The 23,589-nt window shown below is 63.1% G+C and overlaps 3 protein-coding genes across 11 annotated transcripts in view; 2 read left to right on the plus strand and 1 right to left on the minus strand.

The window, feature by feature from the left end:
• Positions 1-696: 696 nt before the first annotated feature.
• Positions 697-5,148, plus strand: LOC311193330 (flavin-containing monooxygenase 5-like; the record flags this gene model as incomplete). Its single annotated transcript, XM_084266119.1, has 8 exons — positions 697-831; positions 2,002-2,190; positions 2,292-2,454; positions 3,227-3,369; positions 3,592-3,791; positions 3,883-4,232; positions 4,627-4,699; positions 4,791-5,148. 8 exons carry the CDS (start codon positions 697-699, stop codon positions 5,146-5,148), a joined length of 1,611 nt encoding a protein of 536 aa, XP_084122245.1.
• An 817-nt stretch (positions 5,149-5,965) lies between these two features.
• On the plus strand, positions 5,966-13,508 carry PRKAB2 (protein kinase AMP-activated non-catalytic subunit beta 2). Of its 5 annotated transcripts, none has more exons than XM_084266543.1 (8): positions 5,966-6,017; positions 8,573-8,750; positions 8,942-9,108; positions 9,945-10,038; positions 10,406-10,526; positions 11,656-11,789; positions 12,104-12,172; positions 12,578-13,508. In XM_084266543.1, the coding sequence occupies exons 2-8, from the start codon at positions 8,589-8,591 to the stop codon at positions 12,653-12,655; spliced, it is 825 nt and encodes a 274-aa protein (XP_084122669.1). In that variant the 5' UTR covers positions 5,966-6,017; positions 8,573-8,588; the 3' UTR covers positions 12,656-13,508. The 5 variants fall into 5 exon arrangements, with proteins under 5 accessions (XP_084122669.1, XP_084122671.1, XP_084122670.1 ...); XM_084266545.1 differs by lacking the exon at positions 5,966-6,017 and adding an exon at positions 6,074-6,175; XM_084266544.1 differs by lacking the exon at positions 5,966-6,017 and adding an exon at positions 7,045-7,310.
• A 197-nt stretch (positions 13,509-13,705) lies between these two features.
• The window catches only part of PDE4DIP (phosphodiesterase 4D interacting protein), a 29,132-nt gene continuing 19,248 nt past the window's right edge, over positions 13,706-23,589 (minus strand). Inside the window, exons 22-42 of one of the 5 annotated variants that reach the window (XM_084266540.1) lie at positions 21,221-21,312; positions 20,948-21,099; positions 20,523-20,838; positions 20,262-20,430; positions 19,998-20,114; positions 19,438-19,912; positions 18,954-19,189; positions 18,697-18,748; positions 18,178-18,395; positions 17,687-17,881; positions 16,938-17,159; positions 16,661-16,792; positions 16,396-16,515; positions 16,127-16,304; positions 15,916-16,040; positions 15,602-15,703; positions 15,236-15,423; positions 14,854-14,991; positions 14,639-14,777; positions 14,470-14,516; positions 13,706-14,251 (exon numbers count right to left, since the gene is read on the minus strand). In XM_084266540.1, the coding sequence (XP_084122666.1) occupies positions 14,219-14,251; positions 14,470-14,516; positions 14,639-14,777; positions 14,854-14,991; positions 15,236-15,423; positions 15,602-15,703; positions 15,916-16,040; positions 16,127-16,304; positions 16,396-16,515; positions 16,661-16,792; positions 16,938-17,159; positions 17,687-17,881; positions 18,178-18,395; positions 18,697-18,748; positions 18,954-19,189; positions 19,438-19,912; positions 19,998-20,114; positions 20,262-20,430; positions 20,523-20,838; positions 20,948-21,099; positions 21,221-21,312 (3,446 nt within the window). In that variant the 3' untranslated portion in view covers positions 13,706-14,218. Of the gene's footprint in view, positions 14,252-14,469; positions 14,517-14,638; positions 14,778-14,853; positions 14,992-15,235; positions 15,424-15,601; positions 15,704-15,915; positions 16,041-16,126; positions 16,305-16,395; positions 16,516-16,660; positions 16,793-16,937; positions 17,160-17,662; positions 17,882-18,177; positions 18,396-18,696; positions 18,749-18,953; positions 19,190-19,437; positions 19,913-19,997; positions 20,115-20,261; positions 20,431-20,522; positions 20,839-20,947; positions 21,100-21,187; positions 21,313-23,589 lie in introns of all 5 variants that reach the window. The other 4 variants (XM_084266538.1, XM_084266539.1, XM_084266537.1 and 1 more) reach the window with 4 other exon arrangements.

Consider the following 23,589-nt stretch of genomic DNA (forward strand, 5'->3'; position numbering starts at 1 on the left):
GACATGCATGGGTCTGAGGTCGGCCTGGTGGCCGTGGCCTGGCTCCAGCTCCACTCCAGCACACATGTGCGTGCGTGCACATGTGTGTATCTGCAGCCAAACAGCCTCACCCAGGGCGTGCGCTCCAGAGCAGGTCACAGTGGTCACAGCGCCGCAACTTTGATCCACCCTCTTCACCTGCATGCAGCCCCTCCAAAGATGGGTGGGTGGGTTGGGGGCCAGGACCAGTGATGAGGAGGGGGTGTGACAGGTCATGGCTACTACACACCAGGGCCAGCACAGCTGCCAGCCACCAGTGCCCTGAGCATCCCTCTGGTTTGGGTTTCCATGCCGTGACTTGCCGAAATCTGGAGCGTGGCCACATCTCAGCCCCCGCGCCCAGGAAGTCCCGGGGCAGCGTCGGGATCATCAAGCGCTTGGAGAGGGTAATGAGCCCCTTGCGGAAGGCGGGTGCAGGCAGGGGGTGTGGCAGGGCAGCAGGGGAAACCTGTAGATCATGTCTGGAAGAAGAAGAAAAACCCTGTGACACCCCAGCTGACCTTGGTTGCTCATGGGAAGCAGAGGAACAGCCATCCCCAAGTGAGCAGCACCCCTCGTCCTTCCTGGTGGGACCCACCGATCTCCGCATCCCCCTGAGCGGGCTTCTCCCCTGGCCGAGGCTTCCCCAGCATCCCCGCCACCGCCACGCCGCGGGACATGGCTGCCCGGAGAGTGGCCATCATCGGTGCTGGCGCCTCTGGCCTGTGCGCCCTGAAATGCTGCCTGGATGAGGGGCTGGTACCCATCTGCTTCGAGAGGAGCGGGGACATCGGGGGGCTCTGGCGCTTCGAGGTAAGCCCGGTGCTGTGCCAGCCTGCCCCACAGCAGCCCCGCCAATGGGGCTGGGATGGGCTGTTGGCAGCCAGGGAAGCAACACTCCCCTGCTTTGCATGCCTGCAGCAGGCAGCTTTCCAAGGAAAAATCACAGGAAAGAAAAACTGCTGCCACAGCGGGAGGTCTCTGTGGTGCCAGCTGCTGTGCCAGCTACACGGGACCTGTGTCCTTCCCAGTAGCAGGACAGCCCCTCTCCAAGGACCTTACCCCAGGGCTCACACCCCCAGCTGAGCCTTCCCCCATCCCATCCTTCCCCTTCCCAGCCTCATCCATCCCTTCCCCTGCCGCTCAGCTCCTGGCCCCCTCCAGCACTTTCCTGCCCATCCTGGTCCCACCTGACCATGCTGGCCATCCCAATCCTGGATTGGGATTCTGCCCAGCCCTTCCCTGGAAGTCCCAGGTTGCTCCTCTCCATGTTCCTGCATCGCTCGCCCACACAGAGGTATGGAGTGCTGCCTCCTCCGTGCTCTGGCTCTCCCTGCCCCAAGGGAAGACCTCGAGATACTTCTGTCCCAGAAATTCCTCTAATGAGGCTGCTGATGTTTCCCCTGAGGACCCACCGACAAGAAGACAAACCTTCCCACCACAGCCTCATACACAGATGGGAGAGCCCAGGGTGGGGGGTGACATGACACAGCCCACACCAGTGTGGAAGCTGGGGTGGCTAGGTCACAGCCTGCTGCTCTGGCCCATGGCAGGTCAGAAATGGGGCTGGTGGAGCAGAGCCAGAGCAGCTGCGGCAGAGACCAGCTGGAAGTACCGGAGCTGGCTCAGCAACCGGAGAGACCTGATATGGCAACTGGGGTAATGATACCACCAGCAGCTCCAGAAGTGCACCACCCATCTGGGGCCAGGGCTGGGAGCCAAGAAACTGAGGCACAAGACACCCCCCTGGCCCTGCCTCTACCTGCTGCCACTGCCACACGGCCCCCACCAACCTAGAGCCTCTTCCTCCCTGTTTTGTGACAGGGGCAGTCACACCAGTGGGAGGGGTGCTGGGCACAGGGACAAGTGTACCACCACCCGTGGCTTAATCCTGCACCCCCAGGCACAGCAAGGTGCCAGGCAGGGCAGGCAGGCAGCCCTGGGGCCCCTGTGGCAGTGCTGAGCCGTGCCCCGCTCCCGCAGGAGCGCCCCGAGGAGGGCCGCGCCAGCATCTACCGCTCCGTCATCATCAACACCTCCAAGGAGATGATGTGCTTCAGCGACTTCCCCATCCCCGAGGACTTCCCCAACTACATGCACAACTCCAAGATCATGGAGTATTTCCGCATGTACGCCCGGCGCTTCGACCTGCTCCGACACATCCGCTTCAGGGTGAGAGCCGGGGGGGTGGTGAGGGGCTGGGGGGGCCGGCGGCGGCGGCAGCGGGGCTGCGCGGTGCCGGGAGCCTGATGCCCGCTGTCCTCCCTGCCCAGACCACCGTGTGCCGCGTGTCCAAGCGCCCCGACTTTGCCACCACGGGGCAGTGGGAGGTGGTGACGGAGAGCGAGGGGAAGCAGGAAGAGGCCGTCTTTGACGCCGTGCTGGTGTGCACCGGGCACCACACCGAGGCACACCTCCCGCTGAGCACCTTCCCAGGTACCACCCCGGGGGCTGCTGCTCCCTGGCACCCCTCTCCTCCCTGGCTTAGCCCCCCTATCTCGCTTTGACGGCTGCCAAAAATGCCTCCACAGGTGAATGCACGAGGTGGGATTGCAGAAGCATGCTGCCATCCCACTCATCCTGGTGGTCTGCCCTTGGCTGCTCTTGCCCTGCCATCTGTGCCTGACCAAAGTGCCGGGCTGGCAGATGCCACCACTGCCAGACCACCTCTCCCACCAGAGACAGGGTTCTCGAGCTGCTGGCCACATACCTGCTGGGCTCTCCAGCTCCCTGGCAAGGCATGAAAGCTCAGTGCTGGTGGTGGCCTTCTCCTTTGGCTACCAAGCAGAAACACCTGGAGGGCTTTCAGCTGTGAAGACCCCCTTGGGCTGGGGAACAGGCTGGGCCACACTGTCACCAGGGTCTGGTGGGCTGGCACAGACCCTGGATCCTCCTCTGTCCCCAGTGCCTGGCACTGGGCAGGAACTGCTGCAGGATTTTGGGATGGGAGCACAAATGTCTGCAGTCCAAGCCCTGCTTCAAGCCAGGACAGCCCTAGACCCAGCACAGGATGCCCAGAGCCACACTGAGCATCCACCAGGCTGGAGATGCCACCACATCTCTGGGCACCATCCCAGGGCTGCATCACTCCTGTTGGTCACACTGGTCCGAGCATGTTCCCAAAACACACCACCAACCTGAGCAGGGGGACAGCCCCTCCCCCCTGCCCCATGTCCCTGCCCCTGAATGGCCTCCCTCTCTCTTCCAGGGCTGGAAAAGTTTGAGGGCTGGTACCTGCACAGCCGGGACTACAAGAGCCCACAGTCCTTTTCAGGGAAGCGAGTGGTCGTGATCGGCACGGGGAATTCGGGCATCGACATCGCGGTGGAGCTGAGCCACACAGCCAAGCAGGTGTGCAGGGGGAACTCCTGGGGCTGGGGTGCTTATTATTAGGACACCGGATGGCACCGAGCAAGCCCCTGCCATCCCACGGGCACCCAGCCACGAGTACCCCGTCCCCTCTCAATGGGGGGTCCCAGCAGCTGTGCCCGCATCCCTGAGGAGCGCAGCAGGGGGCCCGGCCCTGTCCCAAAGATGCTGCCACGCCACCAGCTCGCCTCTCTTTCCTCCCAGGTCTTCCTCAGCACCAAGCGTGGGACCTGGGTGATGCACCGGGTGGCAGACGGTGGGTTCCCCTTCGACTTCTCCTACATCAGCCGCTTCATACTGCTCCTCCAGAGCCTGCTGCCCCACAGCGTCAGCAGCTCCCTCCTGGAGAGGAAGCTGAACGCCCGCTTTGACCACGCACTCTATGGCCTGCAGCCCCAGCATCGGTGAGCACGCTGGCAGCACTCCTCAGCTCTGCCCATCCCCCTGCCCATCCTGCAGCCCAGGCCCTGCAGGAGGTCTGTCTGTGCCTTCCAGGATCTTTGACCAGCACCCGACTATCAACGACGACCTGCCCAACCGCATCATTTCGGGCAGGGTGCGGGTGAAGCCGAATGTCCAGGAGTTCACGGAGACAGCCGCCATCTTCGAGGACGGCACCAGGGAAGATATCGACGCCGTGGTCTTCGCCACGGGATACAGCTTCTCCTTCCCCTTCCTCGAGGGCTGCGTGAAGGTGGTGAAGAATCAAATCCCCCTCTACAAATTCATGTTCCCCCCCGACATGGAGAAGCCAATGCTGGCGTTCATTGGCCTCGTCCAGCCCCTGGGCGCCATCATGCCCGTCTCCGAGCTCCAGTGTCGCTGGGCCACCCGTGTCTTCAAGGGTAAGCGAGCATGATGTGGTGACACAGCCAGGCTCCCTTGGCCACAGCAAGGCTGAGTCATTCAACTGGTGGCATCCCCTCTCACCCTTCCACCCACCTCCGCTGCCTTCCTCTTCTTAGTCATAGGGACAAAAACCAGCACTGCATTTTGCAATCACCCTTCGCACTCACCTTCTCTCGTGGGGGCCTAACAGATCCCGTTGCCTGCGAACCACCTTCTCCCTCTCCTTGCCTGCCCTTGCTGCCTTTGCCCGAGCCTCCTGCTTCACTCCTGCCCCTGCTGCGTGTCCCCAAAGGCTTTTGTGTGCAGGCAGGGGCCAGGCTGGGCTGCGGACCCAGCCAGACCATGGTGGGAGCACAGCCTGCCCTACCGCCATGGCCTCCTCTTCCACAGGGCTGCAGGACCTGCCGCCGCCTGCTGCCATGCTGGCTGACATCACACAAGCCAAGGAGAAAATGGCCAAGCGGTAAGGACCCTGCGCAGGCACCACCCCTGCAGCGCTCCCCCTATGCTCACACGCCAGCACCCACCCACCCACCCGCCCTCCCTGCCCACAGGTACGTGAAGAGCCAGCGACACACCATCCAGGTGGATTACATCCCCTACATGGACGAGCTCGCCTGCCAGGTGGGGGTCAAGCCCAACCTGCTCACCCTCTTCCTCACCGACCCCAAGCTGGCGCTGGAGGTGGCCTTTGGGCCCTGCACACCCTACCAGTACCGCCTGCGGGGCCCAGGCGAGTGGGCTGGCGCCAGGGAGGCCATCCTCACCCAGCAGCAGCGCGTGGTCCGGGCCCTGCGAGCCCGAGCTGGGGACCCTCCTCCCCGCTCCAGCGCAGTGCCCCACATCTTTAAGGTCTTCTTCAGTGTTGGCTTGATTGTGGCCACCCTCGTCTACGTCTCACTCTCTCCTTAACCCGAAGTGAAGGAGGCAGCGGGTCCTGGAGGCAGCCTTCTTCCTTCCCTTCGGGTTGGGGTGTTTCTGTAGCCTTCCTTGGCGTTACACCTGCTGCCACGTCCGGAGGCACAGAGGGAGTCGGCTCCTTGAAGGATCAGCCAGAGCTCCCCGCTGCAGCTCCGCAAGCTCTCCCCATGGGCTGCCTGCACGGAGGTGACAGGGAAACGGGGACCCGCCTGGCTGGGGCACCCCGGGAACAAGGCAATAAAGCTCGTCCCCACGCTGCGAGGAGCGGGACAGGGCCACGTTGTGGGATCCGCCTCTGGCTCCAGTGTCTGTCCTGCCCGCGCCGGGCCCGGCCAGCCCACGGGCAGCACGCTGCGTGCCCCACAGCCGGCCTTCTCACAGCCTCACGGCCCACCCCACAGCCAGCCTGCTCTCCACAGCCAGACCCATCACCAGCCCTGCCGGCACCGGCACCGGCACCGGCCCGGCCCGGCACAACCCGGCACGGCACGGCACGGCACGGCCCTGCCCTGCCCTGCCCTGCCCTGCCCTGCCCTGCCCTGCCCTGCCCTGCCCTGCCCGAGCCGGCCCGGCCGCCCAGCCGCCGAGGCGCGGGTGAAGCCGCGCATCCCTCAGCCGGCACCATCCGCCCTCCAGCCCGGTCTCCCTTAAGAACAACGGGCTGGAGCCGCCCTCAACAAACATGGCGACTGCCCGGCAGTGGGGAAGCGGGTCCGCGGAGGCGGGGCCCGGCCATAGAGCGGCGTGCGGGGGCGGGCCAGAGCGCCCCGCAGAGGCTGGCGGTGGCGGCGGGGGGGGTGTGTGTGGGGGGGAGTGTCGCCATTTTGGACGGAGGCGGAGAGCGGGGCGGCGGCGGCCAGGTGGGGCCGCGGTCGGGGCCGGGCCGGGCGGGAGGGGGTGGGTGACAGCGGGGTGTCGCGGCCCGGCGGTGCGGGAGAGGGTGGGCGAGGATCGGCTGGGCGTCCCGGCGGGTGGCACGGCGCTGGGGAGCGGCAGCCCGGACCCCTGCCCGGCGCCGGTGCGGTTACGCTTCCACCCCGGGGCAGCGGGGAAGGGGGGGATCGGGCCGGGCGTGTCGCGACAGCCCTGCCATCGCTCCGCAGAGACCCCGTCCCGGCCGGGCCGGCTCGCTGCGAGCCCGGGGCAGCAGCCAGCTCAGCCCGGTAACCCCGCGGCGCCCTTCCGCGACAGAGGGAAGCGGGAGAGCCCGGGCGAGGCGCCGCGCCGCGCCTCTCCGGCTGGCTCCGGGACTGGGCGGCGGCAGCCGGGCCGGCTGCGGGCTGGGGGGTGTGCAGCGCGGCGATCCCGGCTCCCCCAAGCCAACCCAGCCGGCCTGTCCCCGGGCGGGTGGGGCAGGCAGCGGGGGTGCCCCGTTTTGGGGCGGGGGGACGGACCGGGGTGCGTTTGGCGCGGCGGCTTCCGAAGCAAAGCGGGGAGGTGGGACCGGGGGACATTCCCTGGGCGGGGAGGAGGGGGGCGGCTGGCTGGTGATCCCCCGGCACCCACCTCACTGCGGGCTGGAGCTGGCAGCGGCTTGGTGCCAAACCTCTGCAAGGCCGCGGGGGTTGGGCTGGGCTCGGGCACGGGCAGCCTTTCCACTGGTGGCACAGGTTGCCGGTGTCATGCGCGGCCAGAGCCAGCTGCACCCCAAGGGCTTGGCCGAGCACGGCAGGGCTGGGAGCTGGAGAAGCTAATTCAGTCAAGCCAGGGACCGCAGGCTGCGCTGGCTGGCCCAGAGCGGGGTGCCAGCACGGGCCATGCTGCAGGTGGGGTGGCCTCATCTGCCTGGAGTTTCGGATGCCACGAGCCTGAAAAGAGTAACCACAGAAGGTGGTTGGAGAGCGTGACCTGTAAGGGACGGGCAGAGGGACTGGATTCCTTTGAGCGGAGAAAAAGTGTGGCTTTCACATCTGTCAACAGCTGCACTTAGCTCCCGAGTCTGTCTGGGTACGAGAGGACGTTCAGCTGTTCTTACTGTCCTCCCCGTAGATGGGAAGTGAGGGAGTCTTAGCAGAGGTACTGGGAAAGAAGCTCCTCAGGAGCAGAGCGCATGGCGCAGGGGCAGGTTTAGTGAGGAGCCGGCTGAGCCTCCCTTAGGGCACAGGGGAAGATGTCAGGGAAAGTGGTGCTGCTCATCTGACCTGGATCTTCAGGTACACTTGATCCTCGCTAAGACGGGGTGGGGGTATGGGTTAGCTGCCCTCTCGAGCTGACTTTTACCCCTCAGGATTTAAGAAACACTTTAGTAATTGCTCTGTAACGCTCTAAAGCCTGGCTTTGGCTGGCAGCCTTCCCTGGCACCCTTCATATAACTTGATCGTCCAAACAAATCTCCAAATGTCGCAACTAAGTACATGAAGCAAGGCTGGCTGTCCTCTTGCCTTGCCCTGCAGAGCTCATGAGCAGTGCGGCAAGCCGAGAGCTGTGAAATAAGCCTGGGAAAGGGGGCAAGAACCCCAATCTGTCTCGGGTGCTGGAAACAGGGTAAGGCCTGAAGAGTCTCACGTAGCTTGCGGTGGCTTTGGTGTTTGTCCCCAGAGGTGTGTATGCATGTTCGTGGCTTGGCGCTGTGTGGCCAGCTCTGCTTTGCCTTCTCTGAGTGGGGCTGATGGCCCATCTCCAGTGGCAGAGTGGTGTGGTGGCGGGAGAGATTCCCCTTCCCTCATCCTGCGTCTCTTGGTGGCCAGTGCTGGAGCGCTCGGGGTCGTGCTGCTGGTTAGGCTCACCACACGCGGCCCTCCTCGCTGCACCGCAGCTGACACGGTGGCTTGCCCAGTGAATCCTCAGTGAATGCTCCCCAGAGCTTTTTGCAGGCAGCACGGTGTTAGCCCCACACCTTGGCCAAGCTCCAGCTTGGGCAATTCCACTCGGACACTTTAAATGCTCCCTGTCGCCTTTGCCATGCGTGAGGCTCTGCGCTTCTGCCCGCGAGCTCTTGGAGACGTGTCGGGCACTGTTAAACAGCTGCTGCTTTCACTCTCCGGCTGGTTTCTTGCTGGGTGTAGGGGATTTGTCTGTAGAGCCTGACTGTGGGGCTGTGAAAGCGGCTCTGTTAACACCAAGCAATTGATTTGCCAATAAAGGTTGGCTTTATTTTTCCCATCAGCTCCTCTACAATGCCGGGCTGAGTGCTTGTGTGGGACGCGGTGTAACTGGTATTGGTTTTGGAGTATAACAATTACCAGCTTAGCTAGAGTGATGGTTCATAAAGATATAATTAGGTCACGCTATCTTTGTTTGTTAAATTCCCCTCCAGGTTCCAAACTTGGCGGTGGGAATGAACTTTGGGTCTTTTTTAGGATTGGTGTCAGTCTCCCCTGGCAAAGAGCATTGGGGAACGGCACCTTTGCTCCTCTGTTCGCTGCTGGAGCCCATGGCCACCAGCACGCTGCCATCCTCTTTCTCTGTCACACAGGAGCTGTTGAGCTGTCATGGGGAACACCACCAGTGAGCGAGTGTCTGGGGAGCGCCATGGCTCCAAGTCCCACCGCTCAGACAGCTCCGGTGCCCCCCACCCCACCAAGGAGCATCCGCACAAGATCATGGTGGGCAGCACCGATGACCCCAGTGTTTTCAGCTCCCATGACTCCAAGGTAGGGCCCTGGCTGGGGCTTCAGCTCACTGTTTGTGAGGGGCTGTGCTCCCAAGCGTAAGGGGTGTGTGGAGAGCTGGGAGGCTGGAGGAGCTCTGCTCTGCTCTGGGATGTGCTGGTGGAGGCCAGGGGAAGGGAAAGCAGTCCCAGTTGTCTCTGTGTTTCAATCAGGCTTTGGTTGTCTTTTCTCAGATTCCTGGGGACAAGGAGTTTGTGTCGTGGCAGCCAGACCTGGAGGAGTCAGTGAAACCATCCCAGCAGGCTCGTCCTACTGTCATCCGCTGGGCTGATGGAGGCAAAGAGGTCTTCATCTCCGGATCTTTCAACAACTGGAGCACCAAGATCCCACTCATCAAGAGGTAGCCAGACCCCCAAGTCACCCTGCATCCTCCTCTGTACCATCACAGGGAATATTTTACCTTCTCTGTGCTGGTGGCTGTTCCATTTGCTCACCTGGCTGTTCTCACTTCACCCAAGTCAGAGGGTCTGAGCACAAATGCATAGTCAGCTCCTTCCCTCGGTGGTGCTGGGAAGGTGTGAAGCAGAGGAACAGAGCAGGATGGGCCACTTTGCTTGCGCAGCTGGATGTCACAGCAGTTGGTCCTGGCTCCAGAGCCCTGCAGCAGTCCCCTTGGAGCTGTCAGCTCTTCCCTCGGCTGTGGCTTTGCTCCCTGTCTGGTTGTGTTGTTGCCAGCAGGAGTTGTTTGTCCCTCACGCGCCTTCCTGCCCTGACGATGTTCCCGCTGTTCGGCGGTACATCTGTGATGTCTGTGGGAACGCTGTGTGCGACCGGGCAGGGTCCCAGCGAATCCTCTGGAGTGGGTTCCCCTCAACCGCAGGCTCCTCAAACACGGTGGCTACCCTCACCACCCCTGTCCGGCGGTGCCAGCGCAGGGTTGGGTGCTGGGCACACGCATCCTCCCCAGCGCGTCTCGCTCACGCAGGCTGCCTGTCACGACGGCTTCCCTGGGGCTCGCGGGGCAGGTCTGCAGGCTGCAGTGCCTGCTGCGCTCCTCGCCCCTGGGGCTCTGAGCCACGCTCACACCTGTTGTGTCCCTGCTGATGAGCAGGCCTAACCCTGCATGAAGGTGTTGGGGCGGGAGGTAAGATGTGCTGTTGTCTGGGAGCCCATGGAAGAGCGGCATCCGGAGCGTCAGTGGGGTAACGCTGTTGTACATCTGTTCTCTCTGCACAGCCACAACGACTTTGTCGCTATCCTGGACCTCCCAGAAGGAGAGCACCAGTACAAATTTTTTGTGGATGGCCAATGGGTCCATGACCCGTCTGAGGTAACGCTCAAAGCTTTATCCCAGCAGATCTTGTCCTCTTCGGGGGACCTGACATGCTGTAACTGCAGCAGAGGGGGAACAGGAAGAGCTGAGAGCGCCTGCCAGAATGAAAGGGGTGCCTCCACCCCAGGAGTCCTTTCAGAGCCTGGTTCCTTTAGGCTTAGACATGGGAGAGCCTGGGAATAAAGGGAAATCCTACTAGGGTGAACAGTAGCAATCTGCCAGCATAGCACAGAGCTAGACAGTGGCCAGCTGTGCACTGAGGCAATGGTGCAGCAAAGCCAGCTTGGGCCAAGAGGATCTAGGAAGCTTTGAGTGCTTCATCTGGAGGTGAACACAGGAAGACTCTTACCTCTGTTCTTTCCAGCCTGTCGTCACCAGCCAGATGGGAACGATAAACAACCTGATTCACGTCAAGAAGTCAGACTTTGAGGTGTTCGATGCTTTGAAGGTGGATTCCCTGGAGAGCTCAGAAACCTCAGGTCGGGGTGAGTTTTTATGGCATTAAAGCTTTGCATGTGCTATTTTCCACCCCCTCTGCTCTGAGACTCACTGCTCTGGGGGTGAACAGACCCTCTGAGCGGAGGTGTGCGCCTGCACCCAGGAAGAGTAGCGTTTTGGCAGCGTGTCCTCTGCACTCCACAGCTGAGTCCTTGCCTCCATGGAGGGGCTGTAACTTGTTCTGTGCTAGCACTGTCCCAGAGCAGGGTCAGTGCCTGTGAGTGTCTGAGGCTGCTGTTTCAGACTGATGAGCACCGGGAACATCACCCCTTTCTGTCTGCTCAACTGTGAGTAAGTCATCTGATCCGCAGTACTAGCCAGGCGAGAGCAGGATCCAGGTTATTTTCAGTAGCTACTCTTGGTTTTCATGCCAAGGGAATTTGTACTGGCGCTAGCACATCAGAAACCTCCCTCTCCTCTTGCATTATGGTGGCAGGTTCGGTTACCACGCAGCGCTGGCATGGTGTGTAACACTGACAGATAGCTCAGTTGTGTCTTAGTCCAGGGCGCTCTGAGTGCAGCCTGCTGTCCCTGGTACCAACCCACAAGGTGGGCTGAAGTGGTGGGGTCATATGGGGCCAGGAGATAGCAGCCAGTCCAGTTTCCAGTGACCAGGAACTCCCGTGGTCCCTCACATGGGCTGAGCAGCTTTTCAGTCTAGGCGTCCCATTTGCCTTTTCCAGGATGGACTTCCTGTTTCCCTTTCCCAGGAGCAACTCGTTGGGCAGTCCTGCAGCACTGAGAGTGTGCACATGTGCCCATATCCCTGCTGAGGAGTGTAGAGCTCTCCAGCAAGCCAGCTGTTTGCTGCAGGGAGAGGGACACAACCGTGCCAAGAGCCGTATGCCGGGGTCTCGGGGCAGATACCACCGGGTGCTTGTGTGTGCCAGTGCATGTGCCGGCTTACAGCCCTGCTTGGAAACACCCAGACCTCACCCAGCTGCTTACTCTGCAGTGAAAAGGCTGAGCTGTTGCTATAGAATTCGTGGTCACAGCTTATGCAGGATGTTTGTGCCTGAAAGACCCTCCTGGGAGCTTCTCAGCCTCCTGGGAGCTGCTGTGCGCTTGTCAGTCCTGCTTAGCCATTTCACGGCTCCTCCTGTCTCTTCTGTTTAGACTTATCGAGCTCACCACCTGGTCCCTACGGCCAAGAGATGTATGTATACCGGCCTGAGGAGCGCTTCAAATCTCCACCCATCCTCCCACCTCACCTTCTCCAGGTCATCCTCAATAAGGACACCAATATCTCGGTAGGTACCAGCGGGCTGCCCAGGCACAGGGAACCACACTGGGTTTGGAAGGAGGGTTCTGTCTGCAGGGAGTCTCACCTCCCCTTGGCTGGTGCCCAGTCCTTGCCCTTTTCCTGGGAAAAGCATCCCTTTTCCTATTAATCATGCTGGTTTGGCTCCTTGCTCTGCCTGGTGCTTACCTGAGCTCTGTTACTGTTCAGAACAGCCAGAGAAGCTCAGCAGCTCAGATTGCCTGAGATGGCAGCCCCTTGCTCCCCGCAATGGCTGGGGGGTCGGGGCTCTGCTGTTCTCCTGTGACACTCCTCTTCTCCTAGTGTGACCCAGCACTGCTGCCCGAACCCAACCACGTCATGCTCAACCACCTCTACGCGCTCTCCATCAAGGTAAGGGCAGGTCCCACTGCACCACTGGGTGAAGGAAGGGGAGCAGGGAGCAGAACCTGGAAAGCTGGAGGGGTGGGAATGCTGGTGCGAGGACGGGAGGACCCACACAAGGACATTTTGGCTGCCCGGTGGAGCACAGCACACGCAGGGATGTAGGTTGGGGTCTCATTACAGCCCCCCAGCTCCCTGTAGCTGCCTCTCCACGGCATGGCAGAGCTGGGCAGCCCTGGGCTCTATACCAGCCCCTTCCCTCGCTCTGCCCTGGCTCCTCACTGTGGGTGTCGGACACATATCGTTGGCTGTGAGGCTCAGAGATGGGCTGGGGGACCCCCAACTCCTGCATCAGCGCGGGCAGGCTGTGCCGAGCTCTCCCACCCGCTCCCGCTGACGCTGTGCCTCTCGCAGGACGGCGTCATGGTGCTCAGCGCCACGCACCGCTACAAGAAGAAGTACGTCACCACGCTGCTGTACAAACCCATCTGAGCCGGGGCCTCGCCCGCCCCCCACGCAGGACACGAAAAGCCGCTTTGTCTGCACACGCTGGGCCACGGACTGTGTGAGAACTGGCGCAGGCTCCAGCCTCCAGCCCGGCAGGGGCACAGGCCCCCGTGCTGAGCCCAGGGCCGCTGGGGCCTGTGACACTGTCCCATCTTACTGGTGTGGTTTGATTTAACCCTTGGTTTCCGCCCACCTACAGCTCCCCTTGGCTTCTGTGAGTCTCTGGGGCCGCTTTGTTTGCTGCTCACCAGAACAGCCTGTCCTGGTGCCCGACACGGAAAGGGCTTCACCCTCCCTGTCTCCTCCAGCCTGCCAGGGCCCTCTGGTGGCCCCGGCACTGCCCCAGCCCAGCCCCAGGAACCCGTCCTACCTGCCCGAAAGTTGCAGTGCTTCCCTGGCGATGAGTCTCTGAGGCCACCTTAAGCCCCAGGGGATTTGAGACACCCCCTCCAGCCTGCCCCCCAGCCCTAAGAGTGGGGCTGCCCCCTTCCTTGCGCTCCCCCTTTGAGGAGGGCTCTCAGCTCTGGCTGCAGCCCCAGTGCTCTGCCAGGTTCAGTGTCCAGCCGACAGGAGGGAGGGTGCAGCCGGACAACAACCGCACTTACCTGCCGCTGGGACAGCACCGCCAAGGACCGAACGCCGGCCCCATCACGGAGCGCTCCTGTGGGGCAGGGCTGACTGCCACAGCCAGAGGGGCACCTGCGCGCGCCCACGCTTCAGGGGGCCTGGGGAGAGCGGAGCAGGGCAGGGACCCCAGGACCCCGGCTACACCGCCTGCTGCTGGAGCAGTGCCACGCGACAGGGTTTTCTCTATTTATTACAGTATTTATTGTTCTCAGTGCTGCTGGTCTGGTGTTGGGGGAGGGTGGAGGGCTCTGGAGCAGTGAGGGGAGGGGAGAGCCCAGTGGGGCACAGAACTGTCCTTGGGGGGGCTGGCGTGGGGGTCAGAGCCCACTGCTTGGGGCCAGCCGCTGCCTGTGGCCCCCTGCACCACCAGGAGTTTGGGTAGGGGGAAGCAGGCTGCAGAGACAGGCATGCCAGAAACACCATGGCCCAAAGGAAACCTTTAATGGGGACTCTCCAGCCACTGAACAGGATATGGCATTTCTTACATCTTACTCCTGCGCCGGGGCCCCAACATGCCCTGGGAGCCCCCAAACTGCAGCTCCCATACCTCTATCTATATACAAATACATACATCCACGAGCAGGGACGGGCGCGCAGCAAGGTTACAAAGGGGACCAAGTCCTGGGGTGAGAGGGACGCCCCACTCAAAGCACAGCAGGGGGAAAGGGGCAAGCGCTGAAGCACTGGGCAGGCAAAGCCCAAGCTGGCAGCTGCTGCTGTGATGCTGAGCGAAGGCCGGTGGAGGCCATGTGGCCACTACAGCAGCCCAAACCCACTAACAGTGTTGCACCAGGCACCATGATGCCCTCTTCACGCAGCCCTTGGAGCTGTAGGGACAGGGTTCACTCCAGGCCTCCGATGTGGAACGGCTCGGCAGGCTGTTCCATGGCTGGGGACAGTGGTCCCAGCCCTATCCAGGGCTCATGCAACAGGCAGAGCCTGCTGCGCCTTCACCTGGTGAGAGAGCAGGGTGGCAGTAAGGAGGGGGTACTGCCCGGGGAGGGCTGTGTCTGGGGGACACAGAGCCTGAGGACAGACGTCCCTGCACCCAGCTGGGCCCTCAGCACCCCCTCTGCCAGCAGAGCATGGTGTGTCTGCCATCTGTGCCCATCCCCAGGGCATCAGGGCTCACCAGGGCAGGGACCCTGCACTGGCTGCCAAGGTAAACTCACCTCCAGGTTCGTCCTGGCCTTGCGCAGCACGCTGTGGGTCCTGGTCACTGCGAGGGAGAGAGGGATGGGGTCAGCAAGGTCCCTGTGCTGCGGAGCCACCCCAGGCACATGGGGGCCAGGCCGGCTTGGCCGTACTGCCCCGCCACAGGATGCCACCCCGGCCACCTACGCTGGCTGACAATGAACTGCTCCATGCTGTCCTTGAGCTGGGCCGTGCTGCGCAGCTGCTCAGCTGTGCTCTGCAGAGCATCCTCCCTCTCCGAGAGCTGGGCCCGCAGCGCCACGATCTCACCCTGTAGCGCCTGTTCCTGGGGCGAGAAGAGCAGGGTGAGCAGCCAGTGCCAGGCCTGGGCCACCCCACCAGCCCCACTGCCCGGTGTGTACCTTGCCCTGATGCTGGGCAGCGCTGACAGGCAGTGCAGCACTCCAGAAGGCAGCCAGGAAGGATGCACACTCCTCCAGGACACGGTGCAGGGTGCTGGCACTGCCCCAGAGGTGCCCTGCGCCTGCCCACCCCAGCACCTGCGGGACAAGGGTGTGGAGGCAGGTGCTGGGGGGCAGGTGCTTGGGGGCACCTGCATCACACTGCACCCCGGGACTCACCGTGCCCAGCCCAGAGCAGCACCAGCCACAGCCCCCAGGCTGGAGGCTACCTGGGCTACCTGCTGCTTGCCAGCGCTGCGAGCCTTGGGGCTGATCCTGGGCTCGGGAGCTGCGGAGGGTCTGGTCCCCAGCCACCTGCAGCCCCATCTGCCCCACACCTTACCTCCTTCCCCGGGAGCGGGCATTTGGGCAGCCCGAGCGTGGGGCGCGTGAGACACATCAGCTCGTGAGCCAGTGCCTTCCCCTCCAGGATGTGCTGCTCCAGGGCCCGGTAGGTGTCCAGGCGGCCCATGACGTGGGCTCCTGTCAGTCCCTCACTCTTCCTCGCCAGTGGGTCTGCCACACATGGCTCTGTGAAGCAAGCAGGGGTGGGTGGGAACCAGTGCCTGCTCCCCCTTCAGCCCACCCTATCCCGTCCCTGGGGATGGCTCTGCCCTGGGCTCTCCAGCCTTGCTCAGCAAGGGTGCCGTGAGTTCATGGAGCCTCAGCAGCCCCTGAGGCAGGTGTGTGGGCAGGCACTGGTACCCACCATCCATCCGCCAGGCCAGTGACGTGTCAGAGGACAGCGGGGAGAAGAGGGGAGCTGCTGAACTTGTGCCAACATCCCGCACTGGAGGAGATGGGAAGCAGCCTGGAACAAGAAGCGTCTGAGCCCCTACAGACAGCTGTGACTCTGTGCCCGGGGCTGCTGGGATCCTGCCCTCCCTCTCTGCCTGCCAGCAGGGCCACCATGTCCCTCCTGCTGCTGAGAGGCATTTGAGAGGCGTTTGAGACCTCCCAGGGGGTGCAGAGGGGCCAGGTACCCCAAGACCAGAGCAGAGGGGCTGGGTGGGGGTCCCGTACCAGCACGGGCCTCTGCAGAGGGGCCAGGGAGGCTCTCGTAGACTTGCAGCTCCGTGCGCAGGGTCTGCAGGAGCAGGCGATGCTCCTCACACTGCTGCTGCAGGAGCGTCACCGTGTGCTGCAGCCTGCAGAGGGGTGACACAGGGGCTTCAGTGCCAGCCGTGCCACCCAGCCCCCCCTGGCCCCAAGGTCACAGCGCCCCAAACCTCACCTGTTGTTGTCCTCCTGCAAAGAGCGCCGCTCGTCCCGGAGCTGCTGGACGCTCTCCCGGCGCTCTGCAAGCTCCTCCGCCAGCCTCCGCTGCTCCCCACGCCTCTGGCCCAGCTCCGCTTCAGCCTCCCGTGCCCGGGAGCAGGCAGCCAGCAGTGCCTCCTGCACCCGCGCCAGCTCTGGGGACAGAGAGCATGGACGTGCCACCACTGCCCCGCTCATCCAGTACCCCCTGGGACTCATTCCCGGGATGCTGGTGGCCAGCCCTACCTTGGGAGAGGTGGTCACGCTGGAGTCGCAGGGTTCGGTTGTCCTCACGCAGAGCCTGGTTCTCCCCGCTCAGCTGCAGCCCCGGCTCCAGCCCTTGGGCATAGACATCACTGGGCAACCCTGTGGAGGGGAAGCGGTGCTGAGCCTGTCTCCCCAGCACCCCACCGTGCACAGGGGGAGCTCTCTCCCCATACAATGGGGGTGTGCAAAGCCTGAAACACCCCCCCCCTACCCAAGAAGCCCCTGCCCCAGTGCAGCACCGTACCGCTGGGCTTGCCGGTAGAGGCCAGGCGGCGTTCGAGCTGCTCCCGGAGCCGGTCGTTGGTGCAGATGGACTCCTCGAGGCGCTGGCGCAGGCTGCGAATCTCCACCAAGTGTTCTTCCAGCAGGTCTGCCCCTGCCACAGCCAAGGAGACAGGGACTGCTGTGCCACCTGCCTCATGCCATCCCCATGACCCTGCTCCATCCCAGAGCCACATCCCGCAGCCACCCTGGTGCCAGGTGACCTCCTTGCTCCCCCACACCCTGCAACACGGACCTACCTGTTAGCTTCTGGCTAGAGGGGTATCCCGTGGGCAGGGCCCCATAAAGTGGCTGGCTGGGAGGAGGAACATCCCAAAGGGTGCGAGTCTGGGTGGTCCCGGGGGTCTCAGCCAGGTTCTGCAGCGCACCGTGTTGGCAGAGCAGTGCTGGGGCTTTGCTGCCCTCTCTGTAGAGGCCCAGTGGGGCTGTGGACTTTGCTGGTGCCACAGGCAGCGCCACACCTGTATGCACAGGGCAAAGTGTTGAGGAGGAGGAGAACAATAAGCAGGGAGGAAGAACAAGGGTAATGTACTGTCACCCTGAGCTTTGTGCCCTCTTCTTGCTCTACCCAATAGCGCAGCCAAACGTTCCCCATCGTTGACCCCCTGCACAAACCCATTTCCCCCAGAGAGCAGACGCTTGCTGATTAGGTAAGTTGGAGGGTCTCAGCCCCACTCCTACACAGCACTAGCCCTAACCAAACAGCCCATCAGAGGCCCTAGGATATGCAAGTGCTCACACTGAGGGCTAGTGCTGCCCCAGGCTGCGTCCACCCCACCTACCAGGTCCTCTCTTCACGAGTGCCACAAGTCCCCATCACCCCCCCAGCCAGAGTGATGGGACCCCACCTCAAAGCAGTAGACCCGGGAAGCAGGAGAAGGACCAAGGCAGGACAGGCAGGTCAGGGTGGGAGGGGGCCATGCAGCGCAGCCCGGTGTGGCACAGCAGGGCATGCAGGACCAACCCCGTGCCAGAGGCAGGCGCTCACTTTCTCCCAGCTGCCTCCGGAGCACCTGCAGTTCCTGCTGCGCCTTGGCCAGGGAGCAGTCGGGGGTCCCGCAGCAGCCCAGGAGCAGGGGGGCTGTGGGAGGGGGGGGACCAGCAGGCAGGAAGGGGGGCTGCCCGGGGGCCAGCACAGGCGGGAGTGCACTAATGGGTTTGGACAAGGAGCCAGAGCAAAGGCCTGGAGACAGGAGAGAGATGGGAAGAGATGTTAGTGCAGCTCAGCCTGGCAGCGACCCCTCCTCCCCGGGGACACTGGCACACCCCGAGCAGCCAAGCCCCCACGTCCAGGGCCACTGTGGGCTGGGACAGGGCCAGTCAGGTCCCAGCCTTGCAGGGCTGTGGTAGCATGGCAAGGCTCCCCAGGACACCTCCCCGCAGCCCCAAGTGCTGCGTGTTCATCCTGCCCAGGCCTGACGGGCTCCTGCTGCTGCAAGACCCCACAAGCTACAGAGGGGCTGCGTGTACCCCATGTACCTGTGAGTTGGGCAGGCTCCTCGCAGCACTGGCTGCACTCGCTGGCCATGTCCCCATCAGAGCACGGCTCCAGCCCCTCGGACACGAAGGAGGTGCTGATGGCAGAGCGGGACGACTCAGAGGGCGGGTGGCTGCTGCCCGGGGACTCACAGCGCTCCTGCAGCTTTGCCTCCAGGCTCTCAATCACCTTCTCCTTCTCCTGGAGCTCCCTGCTAAGCCTACGGAGGTGGCCCATCACCATGGCTGACAGGGCAGGGTGACCCCCATCCTGCAACCCTTCCCCACTGTGCTGTATGTGCTCTGACATGACACCCCAACACATCCCACTCATACTGCAAGGCTGCCCAGAGCCATGGGATGCCCAGCCCAAGCCTGGGTCTCCACATCCCCAAAGCAGAGGCAGCTTTGGGGCATCTACCTGGAGCAGAATCTCCAAGGGCACCCCAGACCCCCACCTAAAGAGCAGGGACAGTCCCTGGGGTGCCCACACAGAGTGGGTCCCTCCCTGAGAACAGATACCTCAGTGCCAGAAGTTCATGGCTGGTTTTATCCTCCCCATCTTGTCGATCTCCTGAAAAACCAAGCCAGAGCGGAGCCAGTCAGTGTCCCTGTGCCCCGGCTGCCCATCCCCAAACAGAGCCATAGCAGGATAGGACTCCCAGCCTAAAGCAGGTAGCCCACATGGCACAAGGCACCCGAATGGCCCCAGCCCTTCGCAGCACCCATCAAAGCACCCCTTCTGTGCCCCCACTACGTTCAGCCCCAATGGTACTTACTGGTGCCCAGCTTGTTGCTGAGCCTCTCAGCCAGCTGCCTGCCCTGGGCCAGCTGCTCCCGGAAACCCTGGCCCAGGTAATAGTCGATGTCGGTGCCGCGGAGAAGGTCCTCAAAGGACCGCAGGGCATCGCGCAGGTGCTGGGCCAGGCTGCGGCTCACCCCGCGGCCCTCTCGCAATGTCTGCCGCAGGTGGGAGAGCTCCCGAGCCTGTGCTTGGATCAGCGAGTCATACTTCCTAGGAGGGACCAGCAAGCAAGGAGGGTCTGCCATGCTCCCCCTCCACAGAGCACAGCAGGGATGTGGTGCCAGGGGGGACTCCATGCACCCTCCGCTGCTGGGACTCTGCCCCACCGTGCGAACACCCCTGGAGCCTGGCCACAGGCAAAGCATGCGGTAAGAAGCCACCACCCTTGGGCAACCCCTGGAGACCCACATTTCCCCTCCCTCCCTCCTTCCATCTGGTCCCGACCCCCGCCGCCGTACCCTGGCCAAGTGGCAGATTGCAGCTCCTTGGGCAAAACCCCTCCCGGCTTGGACATCGCCAACTGTGCCTCAAGGAGGGCGACGCGGTGCACCAGGCGCTGCAGGTCACGGTGTGCCCGCAGGGCGGGCGGGCAGAGGGTGCCATGGCCATCCGACTGCCAGCCCTCGTCCTCATCCGTGAGGCTGTGTGCTGGGGAGGTCAGGGCTGTGGGATCTGGCAGGGGCCGCTCAGCGCCCGAGGTGTAGCCGCTGGTGATGGAGATGGAGCGGGCACGGCGCTGCAGGCTCTGGATCACCTTGTTGGCATTGAGCAGCTGGGTCTTGAGGTCCTGAATGTGCTGGTGCAGGGCCCCCACGTCTGCTGAGGCCATTGCTTTCCAGGCAGCCTTGCCCACCCTGGGCATCCCTGGCCGGCATGGGGACCCCAGCTCTTCGCCCAGGCTGGGCTCGCTGAATACATCGGGTTCTTCACACTCTGCAGCAGGGACAGGACACGGAGTTACTTTCCCCTGCCAGGTGGGCAAGGCAAAGGCATCACCAGAGCCGCTGGCTCTCCTTACCAGGGCTGGTGGTCTCATCCCGGTCAGCTTCAGTCTCACTTCGCCCGCACGTCTCATAGCCCAGGTCCTGGAAGTCTACCTGCACTTGCTTGCTGAGCTGCTGGGTGTGGGGTTCTCCTGCCAGGCAGCACCATCAGCTCAGGTTCTCTGTCCCAGCAGGAATCACCCCCCTGCCCCATGTCCAGCACAGTGCATGGGGCACACCAGGCTGATGGAGACACCCCACCCTCCCCCAACCCCATCCCGCTGGGGATTTTAACTCACGGAGCAGGACGTGGTACTTCTCCAGCTGCTCGGCTTGTGCCCGCACCGTGGCCTCGGAGGCGGTGAGCTTGTCCTGGAGCTCCTGGCACTGCTTTTGGCCCTGTGCCACCTGAGACTGCAGCTCTGTGCCCAGCCCTGGCCAGCCCCTACCAGGGACCATGCCCTCTGCCTGCCAGGGGGGAGACAGGCTATGAGCTTCCTGATTCCATCCCCACCGCTACCTCCAGCCCCATCCCAGTCCCCCATGCCCAAAACACTTACGTGGCTCCCATTCCCTCCACCCGGGGTGCCAGGACAGGGTCTCTTGGGCACATCATGCTGGGACTGTGCCTCCAGCGCCGGGCGTTTGGCAGGCACAGCTCCCCTCTCTGCTGGGACCCCCTGGCCATCCTCACTGCTACTGGCTGGGCGGTTGCCGAGGGGGCTGCGGTTCTTCCGCTGCAGCCTGCGGGGCTCAGGGGCCAGGGGGCTGTCCAGCCCAGCCTCCTCCTGCTCCCCACTCTCCAGCAGTGACGTGGCTTCGCCCATCCGCTCCTTCAGCTCTGCATTCTCCAGGTACAAGCTCAGCATCGCCTTCCTGGGGGGCACGAGACACCGTGACGGGCAGGCAAGGGCTGGGACACGGGGTAAACCCCCACCCCTGAAGCCACTGCCACCCACTGGCTCCAGCACCCCAGGGCTCTTGCCTGATGTGGGAGACAGAAGAGAAGCCGGCTTCCTCCAGCTGTGCCTTCAGGTCCCGCAGCTCCTCCTCTGCCCGCAGCTCCTGCCCGGGGGTCGCGCTCCCCATCGGCATCCTTTCAGGGCTGCCACTTTCCTTAGGGGCCAGAGGGCTGCTCTAGAGGAACAAAGACAGAGGGTGACAGGGACGTTTCCAAAGGGGCTAGGACCTGGTCCAGCAGTGGTACAGCAACCAACTCTGCTACCTGAACTCCCTGTGCCGCGCTGCCCTGACTCACATGTTGGGGTGCCACGCCGGGGGCTGCCTCCTTCTTGACGCTGTCAGTGAAGTTGGTGCTGGCATCGTCAGCATCTGTGCCTGTGGCCTGACCTAGGGGACAGCACAAGGTGCTCAGAGCAGCGGACACAGTGGCCCTGCCTCTGTCCCCTCCTCCCTGGTGATGCCTGTGGCTGCTGTGGGCAGTCCCGGGCAGGTGCCTGCTCTGGTACACGCCTGGTGCTGGGGCATTCCCAGCAGGACTGAGGTCTCTGTACTGTTCCAGCACCCTACTACCCCCTCTCTGCATACTGGAGCTCCAACCCAGCACCCTGTGCTGGCCCCGCACCAAAGGAGAGGACAGCCCCAGCTGTGACAGCCCCAGGGACGCACCCACCCCATGCACATCTCCACTTTCACACCCTCTCATGCTTGCTGCACCGACACACACACACACACACCACCCACCCTGCGGTCACAGCACAAACTGCAGCCAGCAGCACATGCCCGCTCCAGGGATCCTCGCTGGTGCGGTCCCAGCCTGGCAGGGATGCAGGGGTGCACCCCACACGAGGGCCTGCCCAGGCACAGGCAGTTAACGGAGGACACCAGCAGCCACCCTGCCCCTGCCACCCAAGCCCTGCTGCCATGCACAGCCCTGGGCTCTCCGCAAGCCCTGCCAAGCTGCAGCCAAGCGAAAGGGACATCTGGGGGCGCTCGGGCTCATCCGGCCCCACAGAGCTGAGCCAGGGGCACACCTTTCCGCTTGCACATAGCTCTGCTCCCCCCCCCTTGGTGCGCAGCCTGGGGCCAGAGCTTGCAACTCGCCTGGGCAGCCTCACCCCCACCCAGCTCCAGGGCCCTGCTTAGGCTCAGGCTGCGGGGCTGGGACACGGATGGACCTCACTCCCTCATCCCCAGGCAGGGAGCAGCTCAGCTAATATCCAAGAGCCAGCCTTGGGGCTGGACAAGGCCAGGATTTACAGCTGCCTGTGCCCAAACCCAGCACCATCAGGTCTGGAGCACCCAGGGCAGGCAGAACACGAGGTGGAGGGTCACAGGGAGTTCCTAGAAGGAGGAGAGAGGCTGCTGAAGGAAAAGCTGTCAGGGAAGCATACAGCTCCTAGGAGGGAGAGCCAAGGACCAGCCAGGAACACACCTTGCAGGAGGGCAGGGGGTTGCATAGCACCATGACAATGGCACACTCAGGAGCCCCACTCGTGACAAGGGACTGCCAGGAGGCTGCAAACACCATGGGCACCTCCCTGCTCAGCCTGGGCAGGCATCACCCTGTGGTGCTGAGCCAGCTCCCCAAAGCAGCCATGCCCCAGGGAGCCCAGAGGGAGCTGGAAGCTGCAGCAGCACCCCCAGAGAAGGGGGTCCCATGGGCGGCATTCATCCAAGGCACAGCACTGTGAGCCCCCAGGGACACAACCTGCGAGGTGACAAACCACCTAGGGCTCCTTCTCAATGGCTGCAAGGTCCCAAAGCGTGAGGGGATGTAGACCCTCCAGCTGCAGGCCTTGCTGGGGGACTAAGGGCCATGAGCTAGGAGGCGGCAGCTGCTCTGGGGGTGTGGGACACCCCACTTCTCACCATCAGCCACAGCTCCACAGGGATCCCAGCACTCTAGGGCTGGGGCAAATAAACGGAGCACAAATCTCAAGGGGAATAAAAGGCTGGGGCAGGGGAAGAAGGAACAGGGGAAGAAGAGGAAGGTGTGCTGGGAGAGCAGAAGAGCACACACATAGGGAAGGCTGTATCCAGGCTGCTGCTCACCCAATGCTTGAACCCCCCAGCACAGCAGGGGCAGACCAGGGAGTGAATTCAGAGGGATGGGGGTCGCTCAGCTCTCAGGGCATTGCCAGCCAAGGGGACAAGAGATGTAAGCCCAGCACTATCTCCCTCCATCTCTCCTACCCAGCCTGAAGGCAAAGAAAATGAGGCTGGAAAACCGCACGCAGGCACAGGACACCCGGGTGCATTGGCTGCACTGCAAGTCTGCATGCTGCTGGGAACAAGGGGAGGGGAGCAAGGTCTCCAGGGAAGGGGAGACCCCCACAAGGAGCTGTGGGACAGCACAAAATGCAGGAGCCTGCCTGAGCGTGCTCCCAGGCACAGGGTGCTCGGGCTGGTCCTGAGCTGGTCCCTGGTGTGGGGCAGAGGAGGGTGCAGCCAGGGAGAGCAGGGGTGGAAGGAGGCCCTGAAGAAAAGAGCAGGAAGTTTGGGACACCTCAGCCTAGGATAACACTCCCCTCCAGGGCACTTCACAGCAGCAGTACTAGCAGCAGCCAGGGACAGATCTGCAGCGAAACACACAAGGAGAGATGAGAGCTGCTGGGACAGCAGCCAAGACTTCCCTCACACCATGCCAATGAGTCTGTGCCAGTC

The sequence above is a fragment of the Gallinula chloropus genome, assembly GCF_964237585.1.
Source record: "Gallinula chloropus genome assembly, chromosome: 6".
Classification (NCBI taxonomy): domain Eukaryota; kingdom Metazoa; phylum Chordata; class Aves; order Gruiformes; family Rallidae; genus Gallinula; species Gallinula chloropus.